Source organism: Mustela nivalis (assembly GCF_964662115.1).
Source record: "Mustela nivalis genome assembly, chromosome: 12".
Lineage (NCBI taxonomy): Eukaryota > Metazoa > Chordata > Mammalia > Carnivora > Mustelidae > Mustela > Mustela nivalis.
The window spans coordinates 87,342,860-87,364,139 of NC_139031.1; the positions used below are offsets into that span (position 1 = coordinate 87,342,860).

Here is a 21,280-nt window from a genome sequence, read left to right on the forward strand (position 1 = left end):
GGCAGTAACTCTGGGCCCATATGAGCTGGTTAGTTTCAAAAGAGATGGGGAAAGAAAAAAGATGCTCCAAGGAACTCTGTTCCCTACCAGTTAGTATGGTTTCCGGCAAGAATGGATGTCACGTAAATGTGGGGTGAGCCAGAGCACGCTGGAGTTTGTCACTTAGTGACTGCAGGACCTTAGCTTCATTATATAAATGCTCTGAGCTTCTGTTACCTTCCCTAAAAACTAAGGTTAGCAATACCTGTCTTGCAGTGTTATGAGATTTTTTTTTTTTTTAAACTAGTTCATTTAAAGCATCTGGCACACGGCAGTTTTTCAAAACATGGTTGTGTACCAGTCATGATTCTGGGTTGCAAGTAATCTGAGAAATAATCTCTAGTTCATTTTTTGCCAAAAGGAATTTATTGGTAGGCTGAGAGCCACAGACCCAATGTAGTTTTGAGAAGAAGGCAGGGAGTTAGACAGCTCCAGATGAGATTTTCCACTGGAAGGGTCTGAATAGGACCCCGTCATTGTCACCAGCTCCACTGACATTGGAGTCACTGCAGCCACCAGCAGGATGAATCCCAAATTGCCAGTGTCTTTGCTCCATGCCTTTGGACTCATTGGATTGGCTGAGGTTCTGTGCCTGTTCTGGCTGGGGGCACCCAGGAGAGACAGGGGCGGCCATTTTGGCTTCCTAGTGGAGTCTGGTCTCACACAATGGCGATCCCTCAAACATAGAAAGGGGATTCCAATAAACAATAGCCCCCAAATAAGAAACTTCCACTACCAAGAGCTACTGTGACTGTTAAACATGGTTCTCTACAAGCCAACTCTTAGCAGCTCAGTGGGACATCTTTACAGCTAGAAAGATCTTGTAGCCCCCATTTTAAAGATTGGGAAACAAAGGTCCCAAGAGATGACTTACACTGAATTGCACAGAAAGTGAAGAGCAATTACATCTAGAACTTGGGTTCCCTAATTGTCAGTCCAGTTCCCCTCACAACATTCTTTCCCATCTGTCAAATGAGCATGATGGTAATGATGAGGGAGCAGGAGGCTGGCTGAGGACGAAGCAGGAGCTGGCGCCTTGCACCCCCTCTTCACCCTTTCCCCTCCATAAGTGTAGCATCCCTCAGGCAGCTCTGACTGCCATGAACAATAAGCAAATAGTTAACTTGCAGAGCTCACAATCCTGCTAGACAGGAGTCTCCCTTGGCTTACAAATGTTCTAAATCTCACTAACAAAGACGATTGATAGCAGGATTGTGACACCCCACCAAAAAGTCTCCCAACTATCTTAATGTTAATGGCTGGTCTAAAGACAACATTGATCCAGCTGCAAGGGCAAGGCCTCCCACAAGGGCAAGGCCTCAGGCAGGCCTGGAACATCCTGGCACCTTGTAGGCCCTCTTTAGCATATGAAAACTCCACTGAAACCTCCCTTCCCCTCACCTTCCCCCAACAGCAGGGTACTTAACCTGCCATCCCTCACAACCCGGGGCAGCAGCTCTTCCTGCCCACGGTCCTGTCCCGGTGCTTTAATAAGCCACCATTTTGCACCAAAGATGTCTCAAGAATTCTTTCTTGGTCATCGGCTCCGGACCTCAGCCCACCAAACCTCACCTAGGTTCTAGAACTTCATCAGTAAGGCTTACTGCCAGAAACACTTCTCACTGTTTGGGTCTCATTTCAAGCATCAGTCACTTTATTAGGGGTGACTTCTGTGTCCAAGTCCAACTAGCTCAACTCCCCTCTTAGATCACCGTAGCACTTCTCACAAATAGACATCTCTGTTTTATATGCTATATCCGCATTAGAATGTAAACTACAAGAGGGCAAGGACTGGGTCTGGTTTTTGTTCTGGGCTGCTTCCCCAGGTTTTAATACAGCACTCAGCCCACAGGGGACCCTCAGTGATTACTGGGTCAGTGAAGAAGTGATTGGATAAAGAAAGCCTGTGGACAATTCAGATGGTTATTAGAGTGCTTCTTATTGCGGTGGTTACGACTCACACTATGAATGTCAGGTGGAAGTCTTTGACTTCTCACCGATTTGGGCTCCCCTTTTCTTTCTGTCTGTGCCCTTCACCTGATGATCACTTGTCACTGACTGCGCTATCCCTCTCTGCCCCCATCCCAGGACTGGCCAGCAGGGAAGGGTTCCAGAATAATCCCTCCACTCACTTGAGGATCTGATTTCTTTTGCAACCGTTCAGAAGATCCACTGATAAACCAGTTCACAGGGCTGGGGTGAGAATTAAGTGGAGAAATGATGGAAAGCCTCTAGCGCAGGGTTTTAGAACATCTGCTCAACAGATGTTGATTCCCTTACTCTCTTTTCCCTAAGGGGAGAATTGTAGCCAGCAACTGATTGCTTATTTTAATAGAGAACGTTTGGAATAGGAACAATAGGAATGCATCTCTTAATGGGAAGCCTTCAGGCCAGGAATTAGGATAGTGGTTGGGTGGTGTAGAAATATTTTAAGGGAAGAGCCAGAAAAGGATCCCTTAAATCCCACTGCGTAGTCATCACCAGTTCTGCCTTTGTCTGAGGCAGTTTGGAGGAGAGTGGCAGTATATAAGGCAAATAAAAGTACGTTAACAAATAGTACGTGGGACTTGCTTCATGCCAAGCACTGTATTCAGTGTACAATCTCTATGACAGCTCTTTCTCACTCTCCTTAGAAGATCTGTTTAAAGTGTTATCCTTTGAGAATGCATCTATCCCTAAAAGTGTCAATCACTGTCCACACACCAGGAAACTTTCAAATCCATGCCCAAAGTTTCTCAGTCTTAAGACTTGTGTTTCCAGTAACTATTGAAAACCTCAAAAGGATTGTTCTGGCATCTATGGCATTTCAGTGTCCTGCACAAAATTCTTTACCGTGTGACATGTGCAATAAACGCTTGGCCTTCTTATTGCGAGTACCAGAGACTCTGCCTGAGAGACTTCTCTGGCTGCTGGTGCTCACTTAGCCCCTATCTTGGACAAGCCAGAAGTGCCAGGGAATTGAAATCCCTGGGAGAAGTCCTCAGCTAATGACTGATAGAAGTTGATGGATGTATTTTGAGTAGGACAACTCTGAAGTATGTACTATGCTATCCCCCAGAGGTCTCTGGTGAGTCTGAGCACAATTGTTCACAGCGGTGATCTACTCATTAACATATCTAAATGTTACCGTCCCTTTTTCATCTCCTATGGATGCTTGCTTGGATCATCTCTCAAACTCGCTGCACTCAAATGCTTATCTCTGGGCCTCCCTCTAGGGATAGTCAACTAAAACAGTGACCCATTAGATAATGGACTAAAGGCAGGAGTTGAGAATGGCTGCACACTTTTTACTATAGATCATTGGCTCTTTGGAGGTATCATTAATCATAAATATAAGTGGGAAAACAAGCATTTTTAAATAAGATATTGGATAATTGAAACTGAGGTGCTGGCAGGATCACCCAGTTGGACGTGTTCAGCAGACAATAGAAAATAGGGAATTAGAGATTTGGAGAAAAGTACAGACTGGAGATAAGGATCTAGGAGTTATCCGTGTATGTAGGCAGGTGCTAAAGCCATGAAAATGGTTAAAATGGCTAAAAAGCTACGTTCAAAAGGAAGGACAGGGAGAATGGAATTTGGGTGACTATTAGCAGCGTCTATAACAAAAACTAAATAATAACCATTCCTACCTTCTCCCCTAGGACTGAGCATAGCTAGGTAATGTGTCATTTCTAACTAGTGTCTAAATCCACAGAGCCCAGCACAGTGCCTGGGCAATAAACGTCAAGAAATGCACAATTAGGTTTTATTCTATATAGCTATCACAAAACAAGAATCAGACCTTACACCTCAATACTCAGTCTTGACAATGTTTTCTTGGTTCCTCACGGAAACCTAAAATTTCATCCACGACCCCACCGAATTTTAATTTGCTCGAACAGAGAAAAAAGAGAGTGTTTTCTGTTTTGCCAGTTAGTTTAGAGTAGGATGTTGGTGATGCAACGTCTGCAGCCCCATCCCTTCCACAGCGTTTCCTTTGGGGGGAGAGGTTGCTTATAAAGCAGTCATCTTTCCTCTGCGCGACCTCGGCGGTAGGAACCTCTCAGGGCCTCATCCAATTAACTGTAATGCTCCTTCGTGTGGTTGCTGCGGAGGCGATGCCTGGAAAATGCTGAAATTCCTCAGTTTAGCAAAACCTAGAACCTCTCAATCCTCACTTTCTGCGGCGCGCATGAAGCAAACGACAGTCTCGTTGATGCATCTCGTCCTCCAAGTATAAGGTCGCATTTCAACTCCCCACATTTCCCTACCACCGGCAAAATGGTACCGCAATGCCGCGCTGCCAGAAAGCAGTACGCTTCTTACGACAGCGCACGACTCCGCGCCGGACAGGAACGCCTAGTCCCGGAGGCCCCAAGGGCGCGGACCAATCGCGCTGCTCCCGACCCATGACGTAAGCTGCGCCTGTGCATGCGCAGGGCGGGGAGACCTTGGCGAGGCGGCCGAGGAGCTTAGCGGACGGGGAACCACTGGCGGAAAGGAAAGTTGAGAGGCAAGATGCAGAGCTGGAGTCGTGTGTACTGCTCCTTGGCCAAGGTGAGGGCCGAGCGAGTGGGGTTGTGCCAAGCCAGAGGCGCAGAAGGGGTCCGGGAGGCGGCCTAATTGGTGGGGTCGAGAGAGGCGGGCGGAGTGGCCGGGACCACCCGCGGCCCCGCCCCTGAGCAGGCTCTGGCCCGGCGGCGGTCCGAGCGGGGACCGGTGCGGTGAAGCCGCCCCGCCCGCTGTGTGACGGCCAGCAGTCCGCCCGCAAGCCTCGCGTCTGGGCCATGCGGGTCATGCACAGGCCGCTTTACCTTGGCAGAGGAAGTAGAAATCGCGCTTGACGCGTCTGCTCTCTTCATACTCGCTACCTTTGACTAATCCTAATCCGAGCCCCCGCGTGGCATTGGGCAGGTAACCTTGGGGCCACTCCTTGAAACACCCAGAGGCAAGTCAGCCCTGACAGGTGGCCCTGGGAATTCCTCAAAGGCCTCCTCCTTGTTTGCAGCTTCCAGCTAGTGTTCAGTGGCTTCTCTCCTAGAGGCTTGCATTTTTAGTCGCAGCTGCTTACCGTTAGGACAGCTTTCCCTCTTCGTCCACGTACCGAATACAGCCGGATTGTGTACATGTGGGACCGTGGCTGGGTGCTGCATTGGTGGACACCTTAACGGTAGCATAGTAGTCGGTCTCTTTGGTTCCCAGCATGAGTAATCTGGGCTCCTGAGAGTTAGTGTAATCTAACTTCTGGGCAGCAGCAGAACTGGGACTAGAAGTTAGGACTGACGTTGCTCCTTTTTGGTTTGCTGTTCTGATCTCAGGTGCTTCGAGTTGCCTGGGAGGAGAGAACATTGCTACATGAGTGAGGGTTTCATCACTGCCTCCCATAAGAGCTATTGGCATTGTTTCTTTGTGTTTCACTGTTCATAGAAAAGAGTGGACATTCATAGAGATTGTTGTGGAGATTATGATGCACTTTGTGGAATTGTAGTAGCTCTTGAATGTCAGTAATAGTGCATTTTTCCAAGTGATCTTGTCTAATTTTCTATTCCCAATTAACTGTTCAGGAGCATTTTTATAGATGGGGTCAGGTAGTTGGAGTTAGGAAACAATAATTACAAGTAGAGGATTGTAATGTAAAGATTATTGAGTATTAAGTTAGAACTTTAAGAGCCCTTTTCTAAAAAAAGATATTTATTTGAAAGAGAGAGAGAGAGAGTGAGCGAGTGCACACAAGCCGGGGGTGGGGGAAGAGGCAGAGGGAGAAGTAGGCTCCCGGGTGAGCAGGGAGCCCCGTATGGGGCTCTGTCCCAGGACCCTGAGCTGAAGGCAGACACTTAACCACCACCCAGGTGCCCCTAGAACTTTTAAGAGTCTTAATTGTGACATTAAAATCCCTGGCACCAAAAATTAGCCAGGCTTTCTGAAAATTTAATAACACTAATACTACTGAATTACACCCTTTTGATGGGCTTTAGCCTGTATTGCTCTGAGATGGTTTATTGAATATTCATAATGAAAAGATAGTATGGGGAGCTGGGGTTCTAAAGTTCAAGTAATTGTTGTGATGAAAGAGGAGAAATTGGGACGCCTGGGTGGCTCAGTTGGTTAAGCGGCTGCCTTCCACTCAGGTCATGATACCTGGGTCCTGGGCTTGAGTTCCCCATTGGGCTCCTTGCTTGGCGGGGAGCCTGCTTTTCCCTCTGCCTGCTGCTCTCCCTGTTTGTGCTCCCTTTCTCTCTCTCTCTGACAAAGAAATAAGTAAAATTTTAAAAAAAGAGAGAGAAATTGATACGTAACCTCTGTGTAGCAATGGAAGATACATAAATAATAAGTGCTTGACATATTTGCTCCCAAGTCCTTACATTTTCATTGACCTTCAGGAGTTCTGTTTTGAATTCATATTCTACATAATACAGCTTTTTTCTTTCTTTTTTTCCAGAGAGGCCATTTTAGTCGGATATCTCATGGCTTACAGGGAGTTTCTGCAGTGCCTCTGAGAACTTATGCAGATCAACCAAGTAAGTATTTAGTAAAACGGTTTTTCCTCAGATTAATTCATAGTTCCATTGTGTTTAAATGTAAAAGTAAGTGAATGTTAGAACAACTAATAAGTAATCTGTCATAGAATTCATTTGTTCATGTGTTTATTCACTTAAATGTTTATTGAGCACCTAGTGTGTCTAGGTAGGGAACTAGGCAAAGCCCTGCTTTTTTGGAAAAAACAAATAATACTCAGGTAACAGGTAAATATTTTGGTTAGAGATTGAAAATAAAAGCAGGTAACTGGGAGTCAGGGCTTTTCTAAGGAGATGACATCTGAGTGAAGAGAGGGAGTGAGGTTATTTTAGGAGAGGGAAACAGCAGTGAGAAGAATCTGAGGTGAGAATTAGATTGTGAGGTTTAAGTCATTGGAGGAAGGCTGGTGTGGCTGGAGCGGAGACCCATAGGATGTGACAGCAGAGAGGTAAGCAGGGTGAAGGAGTTTGGATTTTACTCCCAGTGTAAAGGAAAAACCACTGAAGGATTTTGAGCGGGGGAGTTATTTCTACTGTTTACATTTAAAAAAAAGTTGAAATTCTGACAACTGTGTAAGAGTAAGTGTGTCGGTGGTTTGACACTGCTAGAATGGTGAGATGACTTTTTGACATCCCAATTGAAAATTCTGATGGGCTTGTCAAAAACGTTATTTTAAAGACTGGAAGGATACACCCTGAAAGGAAACTATGGGATATGGGGAATATGGGTATTTTCTTTTTCTTTTTTTCTTTCTTTCTTTTTTTTTTAGTATTTTTGAAGTTTCTATAAAGGACATATATTTTGTTTTTTAAAACAGAAAGTTACTGGGCTTGTAGTAAGGCATTTTGGCCTCCCAGTACCACTGCATATTAGTTATTTGAAGTTATCTGTTTTGACATTTACCTGAATCACCCATATAAATAAAGTTGCATTAAAACTTTTTTGTAGAACCCATTAGTTGGGGGGGAAGTATAACCATTAGTGTCCCTGCATTCTTGGAAATAATTTTATCCTGTACCTTAACTGCTGCCAGACTAGCATGATCTGAGATATTTTATTTCTGGAAAAAAGAGTAGTGGGAGGATTCCTGTCACCAGTGATCAACAGTGAATGATTTACCTAGCTTTAGAAAGGGCAAGAAATCCTTTAAAAAGTACTAATTTGTTGGTGGGGGAAACGGTTGGACCCATTATACCTTTTTTAAAAAATGGTGTTTTTAAAAAATATTTTTAAAAAATAATTTTTAAACAATATCATATTTGTTTACAAAGAAATTTTTAAAAAATATTTTATTTATTTATTTGAGAATGAGTGATCGAGTGGGAGGAAGGGGGAGTGAGAATCTGAAGCAGACTCTGCACTGAGTGTAGAGCCCAACATGGGGTGGATCCCATGACTGTGAGATCGTGACCTGAGTTGAAACCAAGAGTCTCCAGGCCTAAGTGATGAAGCCATCCAGCCTCCCCACCGTTATTCTGTTTGTTCCTTTTTTTTCCTTACAGTTTTATTGGGGTATACTTGGCATATATCAGTTGTCTTTGTTAAATGGGAATAGTACTTTTTCTTAAGCAACAGGAGAAATGTTAGATTTTTGTTTCCAGAGCAGGTAGTTAAAGACATTGTGGCTAATTCTTCACTTTTGGAGTTAATCAACAGCGATTTATTCAGTGCCTTCTATTTGGTAGTCTTTGAGCAGGATCTTAGATTTTCATGGAATGAGGGTAACCGAGTACTTGTGAATCAAAATTGTGTAGTAATTCCTTGACATTGAATAAATTTTAAATCCCTTAGTACTCACGTTAATACAGTGTGAAGTCTTTGGTTGCGTGAAGTAACACGCATTGTGTGTTCATGTTTGTATTTATCTGAGGCATTTATTTATTATTTTAAAGATTTTATTTATTTTGGAGAATCGAGAGCGAGCGAGCCAGCACGCAAGCACATGTGTGCAAGCAGGGGGCAGGAGAAGGACAAGCAGACTCTGAGCTCCGGTGTGGAGCCGAATTCAGGGCTTGAGTTCATGACCCTGAGATAATGACCTGAGCCGAAACCAAGAGTCAGACACTTAACTGAAACCAAGAGTCAAAACTGGCGTTTATTTAACAGCTGTCTTTCCCCCAAGGATTTACACTTTGTTAGGGCGGGGACTGTGATTGTTTAGCACCTGGAGTGGTACAGTAGGTACTCAGTACATATTTATTGAATAAATATGAGAAATGGAACCATGTCTGGTTTAGTTGTTGCTTTATCAGAATCACCCATTGTGGCGTCTGGTATGAAGTAAATCCCCAGCAACAGCTACACTAATAGTAACTGATTCCCTGAGCGCTTACTCTGCCTCAGGCAGTCTTTAATCCTTGTTGCCATCTGACAAGATAATGTGCTGCTATTTTCCCCATTTTATATGTGGAGGTGCTGAGTCCAGAGAGGTCCCAGCTAGGAAGTGACATAACTGGGAAGATTCCTCGACTCTAGAACCTCCATCTTAATCTCTGTTCTGTTTGGTCTGCTTCCAGGGAGTACTGGTTGATCAGACCAGCTTGAGAAGTTCCAAGTTTATTATATATAATACAGTCCTGTTAAAACTTCTGGAAGGGGGCACCTGAGTGGCTTAGTTGGTTAAGCATCTGCCTTCGTCTGATGTCATGATCCCAGGGTCCAGGACTGAGTCCAGAACCAGGCTTCTTGCTCAGCGGGGAGCCTGCTTCCCCTGCACCCCGCACACACTGTGTTCTTTCTTGTGCACTCTTGCTCATGCTCTCTCGAATAAATAAATATAGTCTTTAAAAAAATCTGGAAGATGTTTGAATATCTGTATGAATGAAGTTTCTCAAAATTTGAAGAGTAATGTGTATTATTGATAGGACCTTCCATTTCATGACCGGAATGAACTCCTAGTCCTTAAGACACTCACATTTGCTACATTCATTCATTCATTAGTTCAACAAATAGAGAATATGTAATATGCACTATGTGCTAGTTATTGGGCTGGTTGCTGGCATATAGCAGTGAATGAGTCAGACAGGATGCAGCTTTTATAGAGTTTATAGTCCATTTGGGGAAGACAAACATCCAGTAAGCAATTGTGATAATGACTCCACAGGCTAAGCATAGGGAGCTATGAAATCTGTATGTGGATTGTGAATGGTCACGGAGTTCTCTCCTAAGGAAATGATGTTGATATCTGAAACAGGTTGATGTGGGAGTGGGTCTGGGAAGAGGTGTTCAGGTAGAAGGAACAGCATGTGGGAGTATTTCAATGTGAGAAGGAGCTTAGTGTCTTTGAGGAGCTTGGAAAGGGCCAGTGTGCCTAATGTTTGTTGAAGATGGGTTGATGATCTCTGCAGATAATGAAAGACCCTAACTCTCTTTTAAGGGTAGTTGGAAGCCATTGGAATGGTTTAAGCAGAGGCATGATAGTGGTTTGTTTTTAAAGTCATTCTGGTTGCAGATTAGCGTTTTTATTGTAATGGTTTTTCTTCCTCTCTCATTAGACTATAAGAGTCAGGGCTGTGTTTTTTATAGCTATCCCTGGACCTTAGAGTAGTGTCTAATGTGAAATGCATGCTGTCAGCATTTATTTCTAGGTAGATGGAACAGAATGTACATAGGTAGACCAGTGTAATTCTGTAGGTGTAAACTAACAGTAATTCATTGTTGCTGAAGCTTAAACTGAGTGGTATTGGTGCATGAGCAGAGTGTGGTGGGCGATGAGGCTAAGGAAGAGGTTTGGATGCTGCATTTAGGAGCTTGGATTTTATCCAAGAGAGGGGGAAACCTTCCTTAGCACCTGGCACAGTTGCTAGTGTTCAATAAATGTTTGTTGACTGAGAAAGAAAGGGAAACTAATGAAGGAGGAGAGAGTAGTAGCTGAGTCAGATTTTAGTGAAAGATAACAATGGGGTAGCAGTGTATAGGGTGAGAGTGAGATTGGAGGCTGTGAGATTGGGAGGTGGATCTGGGAAGGGAAGAAACAGGTATTGAGTGTCTTCATGTGCACCTGCCCTCCTCCCAGGGTCTTGACAGACATTATGTCTGACCTCACAACGGTGGGATGTAGGTATTACTGTCACTTATTCCTATGTTACATCAAAGTCAGAGAGATTAAATTATTTCCCAAGGATTTAGGAAGAGGTAGAAGCCCATATTTGAACTCCAGTTTTTCTTTTTTTTAAAAAAAACTTTATATCCTTTTTGTCTTTAAGTATATTTCTCCTTCTTAATGTGTTAGGGGAGGTTGTAGAGTTATCATCAGAAAGCAGAGTATTAGAATTCAGAATTTTAGAAGCTGAGTGGTTTTGGGTGATGATATTACTAGTTGGGCAGCCTAATGCGGGTTATTTAGTTACTCTTAGCCTTTTTTTCTCCCTGTAAAATAGAGGTATAATAATTGTGTCATGGAGACATAAGGAGGCTTAAATAAGACAACAGGAAACATTTAGCTCACTGCCTGGTACAGGGTATTATCCATATGGTAGTTACTGTCTCAGAATGACTTGTCAGTATACATCTTGCAACTGGTTGATGACTGTAATTGATTTGTAACTTGACACATTGACTTCAGTGGTAGCCTTGATAACATGGTGTGCTTATTTTCCTCACAATGATACTGTAAGTAACATTAGTAGAATACTTTATCCTGCTTTTTCTCCTTCAGTTCATTTCATGGCATTAACTGCTATGTCTGTTGAAGTTAGTCACCCCTGACTGTACCCCATTATTTTTTAAAGTATGGACCTGATAGCTTTCTCCAGTTAGTTCACCGCCTCCTAAAATACGAATTGCTATCCAGCTATCTTCTGCCATATTTCTAACTTAGTCATCTTTCTCTCATGATACCAATTTGTATATCCTGTTCAGTTTTTCTTTTCCATTCTGAAAGGCTAATGCTAATTTTGTAAAACTTTTCATCAGATACTCCTTGATCTGTTTCACTGAACAATTGGTCTATATCCTGATTCTTAAAACTGTATGTGAAAACCAAACCAACAAATGCTTTTTGACAAGGGTATGGTGCATCAGAATATTGTGTTGTAAACTTTACTTGCATGCAGCTTTTGGTACAAGTGAGAGCCAACTGGTTGGTTTTTCTAACATTTTATTGTGAAAAATTGCAAACATTTTAGATAAGTTGTAAGAATTTTTCAGTGAACACTCAGATTCTTCCACTAACATTTTACTGTACTTAAATTATCACAGATCTGTTCTTTCATTTACCTATCAGTCCACCTTTTTTGATACATTTCCAAGTATATTGAAGATATCCCCTAAATATTGGCTTGCTTTTGAATGTTTGTCACAGAATCACACCCTCCTATATTCTCCACTGACCCATCTGTAGATAAAGACTTTACATTTCCCCTTCTTTTTGTGTGTGTGTGTGTGTGTGTGTGTGTGTGTGTGTGTGTGCTCCATAGCACATTAGTGGTATTCTGATGGAATGGTGCATACAGTATCTTCAGTGAGAGGTGACTAGTTCTGAATTTCTTGTATTTTGTAAACTTAAGAAAAAAAAAATCTAAGATTACATTGGGAAATGAAACTCAACTTTTTTGGGCTTTTCTGTATTTAAATTTAAGTGTAAATTTAAATTTACACATTTTAATCAGAAAAGATGTTAAAAATTCAACAAAAAAATCCTGTTTTTCTAGCTTGTGTTTCATTACTGTGCATTAAAAATTAGAACCCAAATTAAGGGATGCTGTTTAGGCCATCATTTTGTTCAAAATTTGAAAATAGATAATACGTTTTCTTATGTACTTAATTCTGAACATGAATCAGGGAACCAAGCAGTATAGCCAAAGACCACAAATGAATCAGTGAAAATGGAAGCAATAGTTTTTTCATGTATTGGACGGACTGTCTATTTTTTTTCATGTACTGAGTAATCCTAATTATCATCCGATATAACCAAGAAGAATCAGTCCTTTTATTTATTCAGTTGGAAGGATTCTTAGATTTTGTCAGTTCGATAACTTCTTAGTTATCTTCCATCGCTGAGGTTCTGTGATTCTTTTCAGGCCAGCAAAGGTTTTTTGATGATACTAGTACTCCCATGCTTGGGGGAGTGGTGTTTTGTTGGAGAGGGGGTGACCAGAAGTTAAAATTTGGCATCTTCATAGTTCAGAATATAGCTACCATATAGCAAATACTTATTATGTATGTTCCACATACTATGCTAAGTTATGTATATATGCTGTTTTATTCTGTATTACGATCCTATGAAGGAGGTTTTTTTGTGGTCTTTGTTTTGTGTACATAGGGCTGCCGAAGGTAAAGCAGGTTAAACTATTCTCAGATCGGATAGCTAGTAATTATAAACTTGATTAGTGCTCTCAGGGTTTTCGCTTGTGTTAGTTTAAATTTGAGAATAGAATCCTGTTGAATAACGGAATCATCACTGCAAGACAAAAAGCTTAATTTTCTCTCTGACCCACTTGCTAGGTGACCTTGGGCAAGTTAAATGACCTCTCTGAACCTAGCGTTTTTTATCTGTGAAATGTCAGTTATAAGGCTTTTCTCCTCCTAGGAAGTTCTGAGAATCAAAAGGGTAATAGATGTGAAAACGTGTTATATACTGCTAAGTGCTTGGGGTTGTAAGGATAGTTTGGGAGGGTGGGGAGAAGGAAGGGAGACTCTCTCCCAAGTCTTATAAGTGATTGTAGCTTTATTTGAAGTTGGTTCGAGAACAGTGGGAATAATTAGACTTTTCCAAGTGTTATAATTACTACATTCCTAAGGTTGCTGATACCAAGTTGTTTTTTTTTTTAAATTTTGTATTTTTATGGGGCGCCTAGGGGTTCAGTGTGTTAAGCCTCTGCCTTTGGCTCGGGTCATGATCTCAGGGTCCTGGGATCGAGCCCCACATCAGGCTCTCTGCTCAGTAGGGAGCCTGCTTCCCTCTCTCTGTCTCTCTGCCTATGTGGGATCTCTCTCTCTGTCAAATAAATAAATAAAATCTTTAAAAAAATTTTTTTGTATTTTTATATGGCAAATGTCCAGAATAGTTCATTTAATGAACTATTAAACTATACAAAATTTATTAGCGTTCAAATGAAGTTCAAAACATGTTTGCCATCCAGTACAGGGAAGCTGGTTTTTCTCTTTCTCAGAAGTACCTGAAGTGGGTGTACTCAGTCTTAAAGTTAGCACTACTAAGGCATTATGCAAATAATTGTCTTATTTAATCCTAACATTAAATAAATCATTTAAGGCAATGTTATTGTTCCTTTATGACAGGAAAATTAAGTCCCTTGGTCACACAACTAATAAATGGCAGAGCTGAGATTCGAAGCCAAGTTATGTCAGATTCCAAGGCCCTTTTCCTTGGTCAAGTGTCTGCCTTCAGCTCAGGTCATGATTTTAGAGTCCTGGGATCTAGTCCCACATTGGGCTCTTTGCTCAGTGGGGAAGCCTGCTTCTCCCTCTCCTGCTCCCCCGGCTTGTGCTCTATCACAAATAAAATCTTTAAACACACACACACAACAAAGCCCTTTCCCTCACACAGATAATGTCTTTCAGTGTCACTAAAAACCTGTCTTATTCTTTTTAAGTAGAACAGTGTGGAATTTAGGAAGGTCAGTGGATTCGGTGGATGTAGAACTCAGATGTGGGGTGCCGGGGTGGCTTAGTCTGTTGAGGGCCCGACTTTTGGTTTCGGCTCAGGTCATGGTTGTGGGATCAGTCCCTGTGTCAGCTGTGCTCTCAGCAGAGAGTCTGCTGGAGATTGTCTCTCCTTCTCCCCCTCCCTCCACTCGCATGCATGTGTGCACACTTTTTCAAATAAATAAATTCTTTTTTTTTTTTTTAAAGATTTTATTTATTTATTTGACAGACAAGAGATCACAAGTAGGCAGAGAGGCAGGCAGAGAGAGAGAGAAAGCAGGCTCCCTGCTGAGCACAGAGAGCCCGACGTAAGGCTCGATCCCAGATCGTGGGACCACCATCCGAGCTGAAGGCAGAGGCCTTAAGCCACTGAGCCATCCAGGCGCCCCTCAAATAAATAAATTCTAAAAAAAAGAACTGAGTTGTATTCCATATGTCATAATGAACAAATAGAAAATGAAGTTTTAAAATCTGTGCCATTTTCAGTTACGTCACAGAACGTCAGGTGCCTAGGAGTGAAATAGTACTGTGAAGAAAATGTTGGTTATTTTGTACTTTCTTGGAGGTTTAAAATAGCAGGGTTTTTTTTGTTTTGTTTTGTTTTTAATGCACTGTTTTTGGTCAGTATTAAGCAATTAACTGTTTATATTAATTTGCTTTTATTATAGTTGATGCTGATGTGACAGTGATAGGTTCTGGTCCCGGAGGATATGTCGCTGCTATCAAAGCTGCCCAGTTGGGCTTCAAGGTAAGGTTTAGACTAAACAAGGTATTGATACATTTTTATTGGAAAAGAGTCGATCATATTTACAGAATACTTTGCACATAAAGAGTAATGGTAAATTTTTGTTTATTCTATAAATTAAATATAGGCCTGAGATGAATGAGGAATGTTACTCAGTTGCAGTGCTCTCATGAGATTGTGAGGTCCATTTTTCCCGCCTCCCCCCGATACTTTGTACATTTGGCTTCTAATTCTGCTTTGGAAGCTACGGTAATAGGACTAAGGGCATGTGTTTGATAATGTTAGGCAAAAATGTCTCTGAGTATAATTCATTTTTGGGTGAGCCTGCATTTAGCATTATTTCTGAAATGATATATTTTAAAAGAGTCTATTTTATCCTCACAAACAGCGTCAGTAACTTGTTCTGTAGAAGAATTAAGACAGATGCGTGGGAATTTTATGAACTGAGCCACTGCAGGTTGTAAGTAGTCAAATAATGTTTTCTTTGGTTGTAGACAGTCTGCGTTGAGAAAAATGAGACGCTTGGGGGAACGTGCTTGAATGTTGGTTGTATTCCTTCTAAGGTGAGCATGTGTTTCGTACAGTGCAGAGGTGTTTTTCATTAGCCACTGATTAGAAGGATGTATTAGGACTAGAACATTAGGATAATAGTTATTAGAAATTAAGCAACCCTGGTTGATCATAAAAAACATGTTTTCCTTGGTAAAGCTTAAACAGTGCTGTCACCAGTCTGCCATACATTCCTGAAATTGCTTCTCTGTCTTCAAATACCCAGCCTTTCCATTCAAACAGGCTGTGGTGCTCCATTTTTTCTCTTCAGCTTTCCTTTACCAGTGAAACAGATAGTAGGTAGTAAATTCTTCCCTTAGGGGTTTTATATATGTAGACATGACTGCCTTTTTCACCTGCTGCCCTGAAGAGTGTACTTATTCCTTTGATTTTAAAGGAAGTGGAGATGTTTTGTTTTTCATTCCTGCTTAACGTTTTTTTACGTCTTTATTATTGGGCTTATGTTAATAATGTAAGAACAGAAACTAAGTTGTCGTAGTCCTTGTATTATTCCATGAAGAGAATGTCATTTCTTAAGTGCTTTTTGATTGTATATAGTCTTATTATCAACATTTGATCATTTTATCTATTTAGGCTTTATTAAATAACTCTCATTATTATCATATGGCCCATGGAAAAGATTTTGCATCTAGGGGAATTGAAAGTAAGTATACCTTTCATATTCAGCAATTTACCAGCCATATTTGACTTGACTCTTTTGGCTACAGCTTTATGTATATCTAATGAATGTGTAACATATGTTTCGTTGAGGAAAGAGTAAAAGAAGACCTTTAAAAATGTAGAGAGATTTACTTAAGAGGACTTAAGTCCAGATTTTTACTGTGACATCTTCTGTTCCTTTGAAAACTTTGGTGTGAAGTCGGCTGTGTGTGTGTTTGTGAAGTCAGTTTTAATTTCCCTGAAACCTGGAGATCTCGGGGTGGGGAGTTGGCGGGCAGAGAAGGAAGGCAGGTAGGTTGGTCTACCCAAGTTGTTGGTAGTGGGAAGAACAAAGGAGGAGTGGGGGTGTAGCACAGTGTAAAAGGAGGACATTCCATTTTAATTTTGTATGGCTTGTCTCTTGCCATTCTTTTTGGGCTGTTTTTATTTCATCCTTTCTTACCAATTGTTGACAGATATATCCAGAAAGGTTGGGGTTTTAGGGAGCGATTAAACATATCAGGAGATGGGGATAGGTAATTATTTTTCCTTCATTTGTTTGTAGCAGTAGGTTTTTGAAAGAAATGGGCTGTAGTTGGCTATCCATTGGGTATGAAGGGGATACGTACACACTAAAGCAAATAGATCGAAGTAGATGAAAGGTAGAGTCAAAGCCTACTTTTTGGAAAGAAGGAAGAAAGAGGAGACAGGGTTAGTCAAGAGGACCCGCAAGGTAGGCAGAGCTTCTTGTTGTAGCCCTTTGGCTCAGGTCAGTCCAGGCTCTCAGAGTCTGTTTCCTCATCTCTGCGATTTGTGTTGGTTGCATGTGCTGATTGCTGAGCTATCCCTCTTCTGAAGTTGTGTTGAGTAGAGCAGCTTTATCTTCTTACACACTTGCTTCAGAATTCTAAGTTAAGTGAGTGATTAAATCCAGTTTATTAAACTCTTTTATATTAAGTTTTTATATTTAAAGTTTTCAGTTGAGTGTTTTTTAGTTTTTGTTTCATGATATTATTGTTTATTTTTACGTATAATTTCAGGTGATACTTTACTTTGCTGTTTCTATTGAAATCTCATCTAGACCTGTCATCATAAGTTTTTAGAATATTTTGCCACAGTGGGATATAATGTTTATTTTGGACTGAATTTTCCCAAAGGTGTACTTTCTGCAGTGTTTGAGAGGTTCTATTTATTGAGAGATGTTGCTCTTAGTCTTTTTGTAAGCTACGACTGTTATGTTAGTTACTATACTTAGAAGTTTTAATACTGCCTTTTATCCAGTCATGTAAACATTAGGCTGAAGTTTTCTGTGATTAGTGAAAAATACCGTATTGCTTCAAGAATTTAGCTAAGGACTAAAGATTTGTTTAACAAACTACAGTGTCTGAAGTTCGCTTGAATTTGGAGAAGATGATGGAGCAGAAGAGTACAGCAGTAAAAGCTTTAACTGGTGGAATTGCCCACTTATTCAAACAGAATAAGGTCAGTGGTTTAACATGAAGATGTCTGCTTTATTTTACATATACATTAAGCATTAATCTGATAGAGCAGTTCTGTTAGAACTTGGCTGCTGATATTTTTTGTTTTTTGGAGGGTTTTTGGCTGGGGGTATTTATTTAATTTAAAATTGTATACTAACCTGAAATAGATTTCTCTGGTATATAGAACAAATTTTTGCTGCTCCATGTGTAGCCTTACTAAGTGAGGAAGCATTTTGTATTGAATGTGTTACTTAATAGAGTACTTTTTTCCTATTAGTCACATTTTTTAAATCATGAAAATCATTTTAAACTTTGTAAATCTATAAACATTTTATAAAGGTTGTCCACGTAAATGGATATGGAAAGATAACTGGCAAAAATCAGGTCACCGCTACGAAAGCCGATGGCAGCACTCAAGTTATTGATACAAAGAACATTCTTATTGCTACAGGTTCGGAGGTTACACCTTTTCCTGGAATCACGGTATGTGGTACAACCTCCCTTCAGAAAGACATTTATAAACTATTCATGCTATTTATGAACTTGGAGAAATTTCTAACTGAAGTAGTATATATTGACAGTCGTTCAGCTTTGGGAAGTTGATTGTCTTTATTCTGCAGTGATTTTTACCAGAAAACACTTCAATTAGATGGATTTGAATTCATTACAAAGTTTAAAACTGACCGTTTTGTTTTGAAATACCAAATGATGAAATTTTAAGTGAGCAGTTTAATGGGATTTGATAAAATTGAGTGTATGGATAGAAGTCATAGATACCTCAAAACAAATAAATGTCTTAGCATTTTTGGTGGGGTCAGTTTATAACTCAGTAGGTTTTTCCAGATAATCTTGATTGTATATATTTTATTATAGATTGACGAAGATACAATAGTGTCATCTACAGGTGCTTTATCTTTAAAAAAAGTTCCAGAGAAGATGGTTGTCATTGGTGCAGGAGTAATAGGTGTAGAACTGGTAAGTAATGTTTTTTCTTCTCTTACTGCCTTCATGGAGTTGGAAGGGACTTCTTGGTCCTCTGTACAGTGTTGCAAGCAGAGCAACATGGAGTTTTGCTTGAACACTTGAGTCATAAAGAGTTTTCAAGATGACTTATTTATGTAATTTTTGGACATTAGGACATTCTCTTTTATTTTGAAATCTGCTTCCATGTATCTGCTACCCTTTGTGTTCTTAGAACTTCATTGATTTAGTCCTTCAGAAGATAGTTCTCATTCTGAGCAAATTGCGTTTCAGATATGACTTACGTGGCTCTTCCCTCCATCTCCATCCTCATCTCAGCCGCTCTTACATTCATTCGGACTGCTTGCAACTCTCAGACTGCCTTGCCATTTCATGCTTTCTGCCTGCCTTGTTCTCCCTTCCTATTGACTTTCCTGTATTACCAGGTGATCTCTCCTTTTTTTTTTCCAAAAAATATTTTATTTATTTATTAGCACACGTGTGTGTGAGAGAGAGCATTCGGGGCATGGAGAGGGTCAAGCAGACTCTGCACTGAGTGTGGGGCGTGATGCAGGGCTTGCTCTCAGGACCCCGAGATCATGACCTGAGCTGAAATGAAGAGTCGGATGCTCAACCGACTGAGCCACCCCAGTGCCCCCTTCTCTCACTTTTAAGGTGTTCTTAGCCATGGCTGTTGTACCTTGATGTCACAAAGAACTGCTCTACTTCTGAAATCACAGATTGAGACATTTTATTCTCTTAACCCATAACCTCCTCTCCTTTCGTACTCAGTCATTCTCAACATAGAGGCAGTTTAACTTTATCGGGTGCTCTAGTCCTTGGGTCCATCTGTTTTTGCTCTCTTCAATTCCTGTTTTGACTACTTTCCCGATCTGCTCGGATTCCGTAGTCTGTCACTGTAGCTGCTCTTCTTGAGTCCCTTACCTCTTTGTTCCATCATCATACCTGCTTGGCAAAACTGTGGTCCTGATTAAATTCAGCTATCTACCCTTTCCTTTTTTAAAATTACAGCATTGCGATTCTACAGCTGTATATATTATGCTGTGCTCACCACAAATGTGGCTGCCATCTGTCACTATATAACTCTGTTACAGTACCACTGACTGTATTATTTCTTATGCTGGACCATTTATCCCTATGACTTACTCATTTTGTAACTGGAAACCTCTATCTCATACTCCCTTTAGCCCATTTTGCCTCCCTTCTGGCAACCACCAGTTTATTCTGTATATTTACACCTCTATTTCTGCTTTTTTTGTTCAGTTATTTGTTTTGTTTTTTTTTGATTCCACATAAAAGTGAAATCATGTGGTATTTGTCTATGTCTGTCTGACTTATTTCACTTAGCATAATACCCTCTATGTCCATCCTTGTTACAGGTTGGAAAAATTCTTTCTTTTTTATGACTGAACAGTATTCCATTATATATATATGTACATCTTTATCCATTTATCTATCATGGCACTTGGGTTTGCTTCCATATCTAGGCTATTGTAAATATGCTGCATTAAACATAGAGGTGCATTTATCTTTTCAAATTAGTGTTTTCATTTTCTTTAGGTAAATACTCAGTAACAGATTACTGGTTCATATGGTATTTCTATTTTTGATTTTTTTGAGGAGCCTCCATGTTGTCTTCCACAGTGGCTGCACCAATTTACATTCCCATGAACAGTGCATGAGGGTTCCTTTTTCTCCACATTTTTGCTAACAATTACTAATTCTCACTTTTCAGTACCCCTTCTGACAGGTGTAAGGTGACAACTCACTGTGGTTTTGATTTAACATTTTCCTGATGGCTGGTAATTTGAGCATCTTTTCATGTGTCTGTTGGCCATCTATATGTCTTTGGAAAAGTGTCTATTCAGGTCCTCTGCCCAGTTCTTAATTGGATTATTTGTATTTTTGATGTCGAGTTGTGTAAGTTCTTTTATTTTGGATATTAACTCCTTATAGGATATATCATTTGTAAACTTTTTCTTCAGTTCAATAAGTTGTCTTTTTGTTTTGTTCATGGTTTTCTTTGCTGTGCAAAAGCTTTTCATCTCGGTGTAGTCCCAATTGTTTTTGTTTTTTGTTTTCCTTGTCTGAGGAGGTGGATCTAGAAAAATGTTGCTAAGACTTATGTCAGAGAGATTACTAGCTACGTTTTCTACTAGGAATTTTATGGTTTTGGGTCTTAAATTAGTTCTTGAGTCCATTTTGAATTAATTTTTGTGTGTGGCATAAGAAAGTGGTCCCGTTTCATTCTTTGGCATGTGACTGTCCAGTTTTCCCAACACCATTTATTGAAGAGCCTGTCTTTTCCCCGTTGCATATTCTTGCTTTCTTTATCAGATTAATTGACCATATAAATGTAGGTTTATTTCTGGGCTTTCTAGTTTGTCACATTGATTTGTGTGTCTCTTTTGTGCCATTAATAAACCTTTTTGGTTATTACAGTTTTGTAGTATATCTTGAAATCTGTAGTATATCTTGAAGATTGTGTTACCTCAGGATTTATTTCATTTCTCAAGGTAGTTTTGGCTATTATGGGTCTTTTATGGTTCCATACAAATTTTAGGATTACTTGTTTTAATTCTGTGAAAATTACTTTTGGTGTTTAATAGGGATTGCATTCAGTCTGTGGGTTGCTTTCAGGAGTTTTGGACATTTTAAAAATGCTGATTCTTTAGTCCATGAGCATGGTATATCTTTCATCAGTGTTTTAAAATTTTGAAAA

General features: G+C 40.4%; 1 protein-coding gene and 1 long non-coding RNA gene across 2 annotated transcripts in view; one reads left to right on the plus strand and one right to left on the minus strand.

Annotated features, from left to right (window-relative positions):
• Window positions 1-3,773: 3,773 nt before the first annotated feature.
• LOC309844785 lies at window positions 3,774-4,237 on the minus strand. Its single transcript, XR_014300908.1, has 2 exons — window positions 4,186-4,237; window positions 3,774-4,066 (listed from the first exon to the last, which is right to left on the minus strand). It is a non-coding gene; the product is annotated as an uncharacterized lncRNA (long non-coding RNA).
• Window positions 4,238-4,357: 120 nt separating this feature from the next.
• Window positions 4,358-21,280, plus strand: part of DLD (dihydrolipoamide dehydrogenase) — a 29,511-nt gene continuing 12,588 nt past the window's right edge. The window contains exons 1-8 of the mRNA XM_082692022.1: window positions 4,358-4,578; window positions 6,461-6,539; window positions 14,811-14,890; window positions 15,382-15,450; window positions 16,031-16,100; window positions 17,478-17,578; window positions 17,917-18,060; window positions 18,451-18,552. Of these exons, the coding sequence (XP_082548148.1) occupies window positions 4,540-4,578; window positions 6,461-6,539; window positions 14,811-14,890; window positions 15,382-15,450; window positions 16,031-16,100; window positions 17,478-17,578; window positions 17,917-18,060; window positions 18,451-18,552 (684 nt within the window). The 5' untranslated portion in view covers window positions 4,358-4,539. The remainder of the gene's footprint in view (window positions 4,579-6,460; window positions 6,540-14,810; window positions 14,891-15,381; window positions 15,451-16,030; window positions 16,101-17,477; window positions 17,579-17,916; window positions 18,061-18,450; window positions 18,553-21,280) is intronic.